The sequence below is a fragment of the Vicugna pacos genome, chromosome 18 (genome assembly GCF_048564905.1).
Source record: "Vicugna pacos chromosome 18, VicPac4, whole genome shotgun sequence".
Taxonomy (NCBI): Eukaryota; Metazoa; Chordata; class Mammalia; order Artiodactyla; family Camelidae; genus Vicugna; species Vicugna pacos.
The window spans coordinates 6,808,582-6,820,803 of record NC_133004.1 but is presented as its reverse complement, the minus strand read 5'-3'; the positions used below and the strand labels follow the sequence as shown (position 1 = coordinate 6,820,803).

General features: G+C 41.5%; 2 protein-coding genes across 2 annotated transcripts in view; both read right to left on the bottom strand.

Moving 5' to 3' along the window:
• The window catches only part of LOC140686901 (trafficking protein particle complex subunit 9-like), a 548,774-nt gene that overhangs the window by 342,938 nt on the left and 193,614 nt on the right, over positions 1 to 12,222 (bottom strand). The gene's annotated exons all lie outside the window — the stretch shown is intronic.
• LOC140686882 (trafficking protein particle complex subunit 9-like) overlaps positions 2,682 to 12,222 on the bottom strand; it is a 592,436-nt gene continuing 582,895 nt past the window's right edge. The window contains exon 7 of the mRNA XM_072942047.1: positions 2,682 to 3,191. Coding sequence (XP_072798148.1) covers positions 2,943 to 3,191 — 249 coding nt within the window. The 3' untranslated portion in view covers positions 2,682 to 2,942. The remainder of the gene's footprint in view (positions 3,192 to 12,222) is intronic.

Sequence of the window (12,222 nt, the reverse complement as noted above, 5' to 3'; positions counted from 1 at the left end):
GTTTCTCAGTCTGTTTCCTAGTGCTGGTTTGAAGTGCCTGACTTTTTCACTGCAAAACCGAGTTGGAGCTTGTACCTCCCCATATATATGTATGGAGTGGAGTTGGCAACTGAAGAGAAATTTCGTGTTCCCTTCAAGCTAGGTGAAGGACGGCTTTCACACACACATATCTCTCAGAACTGAGCATGTGGAGAGACGTTCGTTCATCCAGCACAAAGGGAACGGGTTGCAGGAGAAAGACTTACTTTGGTTTCTCAGTCTGTTTCCTAGTGCCGGTTTGAAGTGCCTGCCGTTTTCACTGTAAAACCGAGTTGGAGCTTGTACCTCCCCATATATATGTATGGACCATAAGCCGACACAAAATAAGAGATATAGAAAAGTTAAAGGCGCTGAAATCAATGTCCGGGAAACCTAGCTTTGATTTCTAAATGGCCCAACTTAACTAAGCACAGCACTGCCTCATCAAGTATGGGGCAAATAGCATCTAGTGTATTTTTTTTAAATAAATAAATAATTATCCTGTTCCTACCACATACTATTATGATAAGACTGAGTATAAGTTCTAACAACAAATAATGTACAAATCATAATTTCTACTTCATTCAAACTGCTTCTTCTATGAAATTTGAATCTTTTTTTCTTAAGACGTATTTGTGCCATATGACCTAGTGATAAAATTTTCAACTGGCTTTTATTAAAAAAGTTCACCATAGTGCGAGTTTATTACGTCAACTATTCCTTTATGGGAAACCCATGTGCCTTGTCACTCTCTGTCATTAGATTTCCTGTGGAAAATTCAATCCTTCATTCAGGAAAATGCTGAGCAATATATCTCATGGAAAACCGTCATAAACTGCAACAGAAGAAAATGAAAATGACACTGAGCATTCTGTGAATCCGGCAGACACACACCGTGCACTGTTGTGTTCCTGCCTCGAATTTCTTTAACCAGTAGGGAAATGTGCATCTCAAGAAATAGACATACACATTTTTCAGACTTGAGCACACAATTTCCCTTTCAGGGTTTAGTGGGCTTCCATTTAATTCTATGAGAAATATTTAAAACCACAGAACAACAGCTGAGATAGGGTTTAAAGTACCTTTTATGTCAGTGAAAATAAAGCCAACTGACAGTTATCATTTTTACTTTATTTGATCTCACTCTCTTACTTTACCTCCCCAACCTCCTCCACAAAATGATGGTGAACATCCCCTCCTGGGTCAGAAATCTAAATAGAAATTACCAATCACATTGAGGTGTGCTTTGTTGTTTTATTTTTCCAAACAACCAAGTTTCATTCATATGATTTAATAATTAAGATCAGAAACAAAGTCTACTCAATAAATGTTAGACAACACATGTCGTCATAGCTGCTCATCAGGTTTGGCCCCACTTTACACACTTTTACATGGACATGTGCCATGTGCTGTCATGGGAAACGGTGAGTGGGGCAGGGCCTCTGCTCTCACAGGGCACACAGCCTGGTGGGGCAGGCGGTGTTCAATCATTGCCCTTTTCTCTTTTATGTACTTACAAATTATGGGAAATGCTATTTAAAAAGAACAAAATGAGTCAATGAAAGTGAAAAATACAAGGACAGTATTTAGGCTGAGGGAAGACAGGGAATCTCTTTGAAGATCTAACACTCCACTGAGACCCAAAGGACAACTCTGGCACTGCAGGTGAAAGGCAGGGACACACTGATAAAGGGCTGAAATCCAGAATATACCAAAATTTCTTTACACTCAACAAGAAGGATGAATAACCTGATTAAAAAATGAGCAAAATGCCTGAAAACACACCTCATCAAAGAAGAAATCTAGATGCCAAAGAAGCCTTTGGAAAGATGCTCCACAGCACCTGTCATCAAGGGGATGCAGACTGAAACAGCGAGATACCACTGCACACCTGTCAGAACTGCCAAAATGCAGAACACTGACAGCACCGAATGCTGGCAAGGATGTGGAGCACCAGAAATTTTAATGCATTGTTGGTGGGAATGAAAAATGGCCCAGGTACTTTGGATGATGTTCTGGCAATTTTTTACAGAGCTAGACGTAATTCTAACATCTGATCTGGCAACTGTGCTCCTTGGTGTTTACTCGATTAAATGGAAACTTATGTTCACACACAAATCTGCATACAGATGTTAATAGCAGCTTTATTCATACTCAACAGAATTCAGAAGCAACTAAGCTCTTCTTCAGTAGGTGAATGGATAAATAAACTGTGGTTCCGCCAGAAAATGGACTATTATTTGGTGCTAAAATGAAATGAGTTATCAAGGAATGGAAAGACATGGAGGAACCTTAAATGCATATTACCAAGTGAAAGAAGCCAATCTGGGAAGTTTCAGCAACTGTCTGATTCCAACTGTATGGTGTTCTGGGAAAGGGAAAAACACAGAGACTGAAAGATCAGTGGCTGCCAGAGGCTAGAGGGGAAAGAGCAATGAATGAGGTGCAGCATGGAGCATTTTAAGGTCACTAAGACAGACGACTCTGTATGATGCTGTGATGGTGGATACATGTCATTGTACATCTGTCCAAACCCACAGAGTGCACAACACAATGTGTAAATCCTAGTGTCAAGTATGGGCTATGGGTGATGATGACGTGTCAGTGTAGGTTCACCCATTGTCACAAATGTACACTCTGTTGCAGGTTTAAATATTGAGGAGGCTGTGGGGACAAACTGCAGTTCTTACACCCAATCCAGCCCCAGCCACCGCTGTTAATAAAGCTCTATGGGTGTGTGGACTGTCTGGCTGTTCTGGCATCTAAACAGCAGAGCTGAGCAGCTGCACCAGAGATCAGGAGGTTTTCAGACCCTGAAATATTTACCCCCAAGCCCTTGAAAGGAAAAGTCTGCTGAGCCCTGTTCTAAATGAATCAAAATTCACCCTGATGAGGCAGGACAGCAGGGCCCAAACCAGGCATGGTTAATGGGGCTGAAGCAATGTTTTAGTTCCAACACATTTGCTGAAGTCCTGCAGGTCCAGCGACAGACTGTAGCCAGGAAGCGTCTGCAGGAGGAGTCGGGAGCAGGCCTTCCCGCCAGGCTCTGGGATGCCGGGGGCCGCGTGCCGCACGGGGGCCACCCGCTTGAAGAAGGTGGACTTGCAGTGGAAGCCGATCAACTCGTAGAGCTCGGAGAGGATGCTGCACGGCTGAATTCTCTCCTCGGAACGCTGAAGCACAGGGAGAAAAGCAACAAGCATCTGAATGAAACACGTAAGTGAAAAAAGACGCATAAAAATGGTTTTCCCTTAAAACAGAGACCCGATGACACAGGAAGGAAGAGGAAGGCTGACTTAGTGCACTGATGGGACCGGATGCAGAAACGCAGGGAAGCAGCACTGTGCAGACACTCCAGACCCCCTCTGGGCCCCACCTCTCCGCATTCCACCTGTCCCTTTACTAGAAAAGCCCGTATTCCCTGAAATAGAGGAATCTGCTACCTAAACATGGGACACAGAGAAGGGAAAGAGGAAAAGGAAGGGAAAGTAAAGGAACAACAGTTCATCTAGACCCTAGGGTCTGGGCGGGACTTTCACCAAACACACAACTTCTCAAAGCACAGAGCGCACAGGGAGAGGCTGACAGAGTGATTGCGACTTCTGCTCCTAAAGCACCCAGCTACCTGTCAGCACATGCTGCGCCCGTTACTGAATCATTACAATCATCTCAGAAACAACTATTACCCCGGCTCACAGGCAAGGAAATCTGAAACTCGGGGAGGAATTATTATCATCCTGGACAAAGTCCCACAGCCCAGTAGTCTCAGAGCCTCCGGCAGACCCTGGGCTAAAATGCTCCTCATCACCACGGGCCCTGAGACTCACGCTGAGGCCACGTCAGGTCTGCACGGGCCCAGAGCACAGTCTGTGGGACAGGGAATGCTCCCACTCGAAGTGCCAGGTCAAGGCCCTCAGGAACTTGTGTAATGAAACCAAATCCCCAAACTCATTTCCAACCCACTGCCCTGTCCGGGAGGACTGCTCGGCACAACTGCGCTGTCACCTGTGCACAGGCTGAGCAAGGGGCCCAGACAGTGATGTGACATCCCAGTGGAAGTGGCTCGGAGACCACTTCATCACAGGACAGATTCTCCCGGCTTCCAACGTTAACTCTCCATTCCATTTCCAACTGGAAAGTAAGTTTAGACTTGTTTTCCTCTCTTAGAAACAAAGAGAGCGGTAACATCAGAGGGAAACTCAAGACTGAGGAAGAGTCTCCTGGTCACTTGCAAGGATAGACCGGGGAGGGAACAGAGACAGGGATCAGAAAGAACCGTGTTCCAGTCCAAAGTCTGCACGTCACTCGCTTTGACAGTTTCCTTTTTAATACAGGTGATAAAATCTAATTATGATTGTTGGGAAAACTAAATGAAATAATGTATTCCACTAGCATAGGTGTAAAATCCTCCATGAGTGTTCCAGAAATGGACGTGATCGTGGTTAGTTACTGTCTGCCAATTCTTGTGTTCTCAGCTCACATCACCCAACCAGAGATGTGCGAGAGAATGCCTCACCAGCCAGCAGCCTTCTCCAACTTGGAAACTTACAGTGTCCGAAGAGCAGGCAGTGTTGGATGCTTTGTGGCACTCTGGAGGTAGCACTCCAGTGATGACTTTAAAAAGCTGGGGAGAATTTAGGGGACCATACAGTTCAAATACAGAGTACCCATTCCATGTCTACAAATATTCATCTCTAGCCATGATGATTAAGAGAGGAAATACATATTCAAACATACATCATTTTCCCACATAAGTGCATCAAAACAATTTGGAAAGAGTGTAACTTTCTTCTCTAGATCACACAGCGGGGATTACAAGGTTTGTACTGACAGCCCTACTTGTAAATCATCTGCAAACGTAACTGGGTCCACTATCAGTCATCATAATTTGAAGGGAATGTTAGAAAAGAAAAAAGCCAAGCTAATACACTCCAGTCTTTTGTTTGGTTACGATGTCACAGAGGAGATGGACAGCTCAATAAGGAACCACTCTGCCGTGATCACGGAGCCGGGGAGCGGGATGTGCGGCAAGATGTATGACGCAGCCGCAACTGTGCCCATGCTTCTAGGCAGGTACCCAAAGTCACCTTGACAAGGTGTGAAACGTTTATGCCCACGTCCTCATAACCTGACATGTATTAAAGAGAAATGGAAACTTATAAACGGCCAATACCCTTGGTGGATACACTGTCCAAAGAGCAAAGTCACAGTTTGACAACTGGCCATCCCGGTACCTTGGGATTCATTCTTGAAGAACCTTAAAAACCACTCCTCTGTCCTCAAGAAGTGCTGCCTACTAGTCCTATCTTTGGCTCATGGATACCGCATGTTGAAGTGAACTTCAATGTCTGCACAGATTTGACTGTCTTTCTCCAGGTTCACTTGTCCATTCTGAAGAGGCCTGAGTTAAGTCCAAATCCCTTAAGATTAATTCCCTCCAGTGACAACTCAACGAGCCTGTAATTACAAGCCAACTGAACAGGACTGTCCTCAGCGAAAAATGTCACCAACCCTTCACTGCTTTCTTAAACTCCTCTCCTGGTTAATTGCAACATACTAACACCACCCTCCACCAAGTTCCCCAAATATGTCAAATAGAAAGTAAGGTCCATAAAAGAGGAGACAACTCCATAGTCACCTTTGAATTCCTAGCATAAAGTAATGTCAACAAATATAAATATGATTATGGCTTCTTTCCTTTAAAACCTTTCTGGTTATTTAAATGAGACCATGGAAGGGAGGTGTTTGAGTCCAGTATCTTGATCCAGAAGACTCTGGAGGCCTTTTTCAGAATGGCTGTCCACTGATTCATTCAAAACACACCTTCTCTTTCCGGGAGGAGCTGTGATTTTCTGCCATGGGTTTGTGGTCACTCTCATGCCAGAACAGCTTTAAACTAAATCCTTACTTTGGATATGTTATTTTTTCCCGCTTCCAAAAAATTTTACTTTCCTTACTTCCTTGCCTTGAGGAATGCTTTTATTCTTTTCTTTCTAATTCAACCTTTTATAAAGCAGGATTCTCAGGATGTGCTTGGCCTTACATAAGAACAGCCATCCAACTCCCAGTGTGAGAGGCCACAGGCTCACCTCCTGCCCTCCTGCCAGGGCAACTGAAACTCAGTTCAGGAGCCAACCAGCACCTCAGGGCTTCTAAGGCTCACGTATCTCCCAGAATCCCTGCTTTCTGGTTTGTCTTGGCTTCTGAGAATTTCCCCTCACTTTCTTGACAATTAGCTGTGCAGCTTGAAAGATGATGAAGGAAGGTTTTATTTCTTAATCAGAATTTAAAGGAACTTATGTAATGAAGCTTTTCACGAGTTTCTAGAACCCTCCATGGCTGAGACAGAAAACACACAAGATATTTTCTAAATTTAGCTATCATGTGCATTTTTTCTTTGCTTTTGTTTTGTTAACTGCTAATAGACATTTTTTAATTAAAAAATAAAATAAGGTCCCAAATAAGATAGAAAATTGAAGGGGCAAACAAAATTAAAGAGCAAAGACAGAAAAATGATAAGAAACTCTACAAAGTTAATAGAATAAATACACTATGGATCAGACCAGCAATTCTCAGTAACAGCTAATTGAAACCTGACCATGAGGTAAAACGTCTCTCCTGTCAGGAGATGACCAACAGAAAATAGAATTAAATCAACAACCTAAAATTCTAAGTCTGGCGAGGTATAGAAGTCTACCAGCTAAATGTGTCTTCTTCTGGAAAAGAGGGAGACTCACCAGCTCTTTTCTGTGGAGCCTGAGCCCAGGGGAGGACAGTGAAGTGTGTTCTGTAAGTACCCAATTAGCAAAGTGAGTGATGAATAAAGAGATGTGAGCTTTGATGAGAGATGATACTACTATTCACTTGTCCTGTAAAGTATGTCTTCACGTTCAGAGATCAATATCTCGGCAGGAAAATGCACAGCCCGGGACCAGACCACTTCTGTGATTGTGACACTGCACTTAGATGTCTCAAGGGCACCTCCAACTCCACCTGCCAAGAGCTAACTTCACGGTGTTCCTCCCATAGCCATCCTGCCCAGGGCCCATGGTCGTGGACAAGGTCTCTCTGCCTCTCCCAGCTCAGGCCAATCACTCACAGATGTGACAAGACCCCTCCTTCAGGGACAAATTTCCTCAGTCAATGAGATCCACCACCCACACCTGTCCTACCAGGTACTCACTGGCACTCCCTCAGCACTGACTCTGTGCTGGGGACCATGCTGCACACTGTGCACACGTTATCTCACTGGATCTACACAGCAGTCCTGGGAGTTCGGTACATCACTGCTTCTATTGATTAGATAAATTGTTTCACTTCCTTGGGTGTGTCATCCAAAGTGACACGGCTACTGAGCCACAAACCTGGGACTGAAAATCACTTGAAAATTGAACACTGCTACACCTCGCAGCCACCCTACTCTGACTCATCACATCACCTCCTGCCAAGCCTTCTAAATGTTTCTAAGCATTCTACAAGACAAAAGTGATCTACGAGAGCACCGCACTAGCCTACTTAAAATCTGTCAATGACGGTCCACTGCTCTTAGGGGAAAGCCCCACCGGGCCTGAGCACAGCCCAATGGCCCGGCATCCGCTTTCCCTGCGCGGCCGTGCCGCCTCACCCACCACGCAGCTCTACACGTGAAGCGTCCAGGACAGGGATGCTGACTCCGTACAACCCGGGGCTCGTCTCACTCAAACAATGATCACCCTCTTCAGTGGTTACCTTCTTCAATACTGAATCTCAGAAAAATATTTTCTCTGGATGAATCAATATCTTTTTCCTTACAACTTCCCATCATTGATAATGAGCTCCCCCCAAAAGAGAGAAGACCTAATCCTCAGTCTCCTTATCTGTAAAGTGCAAATAACAGGGAAATATGAGAGGTTTTATTAGAAGTAATATTCATGTGAGGCTGAGGGACAATTCCCAACATACAGTAAGTACTCAATATGTGCTTACTTAATATTAATAAGAATAGATTACATTCCAGCAACCTTAAATCAATGCTTTATGGCTTTGTCTAAAAGACTACCGACAAACAGTTGGACGAACTGTTTTGGGCAGATCAGCACAAGTGTACTGGGCAAGGTAAGCGCTGACTCCAGTTACAGCTGCAACCAACCAGCACTACGGGGCGGGAGCAGTTTGCTCAAACTCTTACATGTTGCTTGAGCATTTAGTTGTAGTTATTGAATAAAGACAGGTATTATTTACTCAAAGCTCCTGAAACATAAATCTTCAAAGATTGATGCAAATTATGTTTCAAGTACAACACTCTCACTAGAAATTACTTGAAAATTATAGCCTTAGCTCCTCTGCACATCAAAAGAGCATTTTCCTAATGTATCTGACTATATACTCTGAAAGGATTGTTTAAAAGAAATTAAGATGAAGCCATCCTGAATAAGATCTCAGTATCATCTACACAAACCCCACCCAAAGGTCTCATTTCTCACTTCCACATAGGTGTTCAGATGGCTTAAGCTGGGTCTTGGTTTCTTATGACACGGGGGTGGGAAGAATTGTGGATAGATCAATGTAGCAAATATAAACCTAGTGTATTTGCTATGTAGGAATCCTAGGAATAAATAAATTGATATATATAGTCCCACCCTTATGAAGCTAAGCCTTTCCATTTACAACAGCATAAAAAATAAAATGAGAGATACATTTAACAAAAGTTTACAAGATTTGTACATTGAATATTTTGAAGTATCACCAAAAAAATTTAAAATATCTTCATATATGGAAGGCATCCCATGATCATGCAATGGTAGAAAATATTGTTAAAAATGTTAAGACTTCCCAAAGTAATCTACATATTTAATGGAATCCCTATCAAAATTCCAGCTGACTTCTTTGCAAAAATTGAAAAACTGATCCCAAAATTCATATTGAAAGCAAGGGACCCAGGTCAGCCAAAACAATCTTGAAAAAGAAGAGCAAATTTGGAGGACTCACTCAAAGGTTACAGCAAATCTATAGCACTCAAGTCATTATGCTTCTGTCATAAGTTTGGATGCAGAAATCTATGAGACACAATAAAAAATCCTGGGGGGAAACTTACATTTACAGTCAGTTTTCCAGAAATGTGCCAACAAAACTCCATTGAAAGTATAGTCTATTCAACAAATGGAGCAGAGACACCTGGGTATCTGAAGGCAAAAGAATGTATCTGGAATCTGGACCCCGTATTTTATATAACAAATATTAATTCAAAATGGATCACAGACAGAAACGTAAAAACTAAATGTATGAACTTTCTAAAAGAAGACATAGTATGAATCTTTGTGGTCATAGGATAGGCTATGGCTTCCTAGATACAATACCAAGAGCACAAGTGATAAAACAAAATAGATAAAATGGACTTCATCAAATTAAAATCATTTGTTACAAAGGACATCATCAAGAGTGTGAAATGAAAGGGGAAAGGGGGAGCTCAAATGATAGAGTGTGTGCTAAGGAAGAAAAACAAAATGAATAAATCTAATTACCTCCCCTATAAAGAAATTGTTTTAATGTTTAAAAAAATTAAAGTGAAATGACAATCTGCAGAATAGGAGAAAAATCTTGCAAAGCATATATCTAATAAGAGACTAGTATCCAGGATATAAAACAAATGCTTACAACTGAACAATACAAAGAAAATCGACCCAATTTTTTAATTTGCCAAGGATTTAAATAGATACACAATTGGCCAATAAGCATCTGAAAAGATGCTCAGCATCACTAGTGAAATCAAAATCAAAATGAGATCTCATTTTAAACTCACTAGGATGGTTATAATCAAAACATGGACAATAACAAGTGTCAGTCAGGAGGCAGAGAAATGGATACCCTCAATATGCAGCCGTTGGAAAGGGGCAATGGGGCAGCTTCTTTGGAAAAGCCCGATGTTTCCTCAAAAGGTTAGAGTTATGTGGCTGAGCAATTCCACTCCTACATGTAGAGTCATCCTTCAGTGTCCTCGGGGGGTTGGTTTCAGGAACCCCTCACCCTGGATACCATAATCCAAGGATGATCAAGTCCTTTTGCAATCAGCCATCTGGATCCATGAAGTGGAAACTACAGATATGGTGGGCAAACTGTACAGCCAAGAGAATGGAAATGTATTCTCACAAAAACTTGCACATCAATATTCATAGCAGTATCATTCAGAGTAGCTAAAAGTCACTAAAAATATCCATCCATCAATGAATGGATAAACAAAATTACCAAGAATAGTCCCACAAACTTTTGGTAATTGAATCTTTGACAAAGGAGGTGAGAACATACAATGGAGTAAAGACAGCCTCTTCAGCAAATGGTGCAGGGAAAACTGCACAGCTGCATGTAAATCAATGAAGTTAGACTACCCCCTCACAACATACAAAAAAATGAATTCAAAATGGCTTAAAGACTTAAAATTGTAGACAAGACACTATAAACCTCTTAGAAGAAGACATAGGCAAAACATCTGACATATATCTCAACAATGTTTTCCAAGAGCAGTCTACTCAAGCAATAGAAATACAAGCAAAAATATACAAGTGGGTTCTAATTAAACTTACAAGCTTTTGCACAGAAAAGAAAACAAAAATTAAAGCAAAAAGACAACCTATGGAATGGGAGAAAATAGTTGCATTAAATGAAAGTGACAAGGGCTTAATTCCCAGAATATGTAAACAGCTTTTTCACTTGATAAAAAAGAAAAACAAACAATTCAATCCAAAAATGGGCAGAAGACCTAAAGAAACATTTCTCCAATGAAGACATACAAATGGCCAATAGGCACATGAAAAAATGCTCAATATCATTATCAGAGAAATGCAAATCAAAACTGCAAACAAGTATCACCTTTCACCAGTCAGAATAGCCATCATTCAGAAGTTCATAGACACTAAATGCTGGAGAGGCTGTGGAGAATTGGGAACACTCCTACACTGTGGTGGGAATGCAGTTTGGTGGAGCCATTGTGGAAAACTGTATAGAGGTTCCTCAAAAGACAAAACCTTGGGGGCCCAGATGACACAGCAATCCCACTCCAGGGCATATATCCGTAAGGAAACGTAATTCAAAAAGACACTTTCACCCCAATGTTCACAGCAGCACTATTTACAATATGAAGACATGGAAACAACCTAAATGTCCACTGACAGATGACTGGATAAAGAGGTTGTAGTATATATGTCCAATAGACTACTATTCAGCAATAAAATAATAATAAAATAATGCCACTTGCAGCAATATGAATGGACCAGGAGAATGTCATTCTAAGTGAAATAAGCCAGAAAGAGAAAGAAAAATACCATATGAGATCGCTCACATGTGGAATCTAAAACAAACAAACAAAAAAAAAACAAAGAAACAAAAAGATAAACTTATCTACAGAACAGAAACAGACACAGAGACATAGAAACCAAACTATGGTTACCAGAGGGGAGAGGGTGTGGGAAGGAATAAATTGGGAGTTCAAGATTTGCAGATGCTGAGTATGTATACAATAAACAGCAAGTTTATACTGTATAGCACCCGAGAATATATTTAATAACTTATAGTAACTTATGTTTAAAAAGAATATGAAAATGAGTACAGGTATGTTCCTATTTAACTGAAGTTTTGTGCTGTACACAAGAAACTGACGCAACACTATAAACTGACTAGACTTCAATGAAAATATTTTTAAATAGACCAAAAACAAAAAAAAGGAAAAGGATATTATCAAACAAAAAGAATAAAGTACTGATTCAGGCTACAATATGAATGAACTTTGAAAATTTATGCTAAAATAAGCCCGTCACAAAAGGGCAAATAGTGCCCTTTAAGGTGAACTGTATCTAAGCATTTATTGTACTACTCCTGTAAATTTTCCGGAGTTTTGAAGTCTATCAGTATCAAAATAAAATGTATTATTCATTAAAAACTTAAAACGCTTCCTCACAGGAGGGCTTTAATTATTAAATGCAGAAAAGCATGTAAAACTCTTGGAACAACAATTTGCACGTCCACACACAGTCACTGCTGTCACTGCCACTCAGAGTGTGGTGCCAGCGCTGATGAGAGCTGCCTCCACTCGCTCCCCTGCAGACAGGAGTGAAGGCCTGAGCTTTGACAGGCAGGGTTTGCGTGAACCTGGGTCAGCCACAGCCACGTCCCAGACTCTGCGTTACCCAAATTTCTTATACAAACTGCAACATGTAATGTAAACACTCTAGAGGG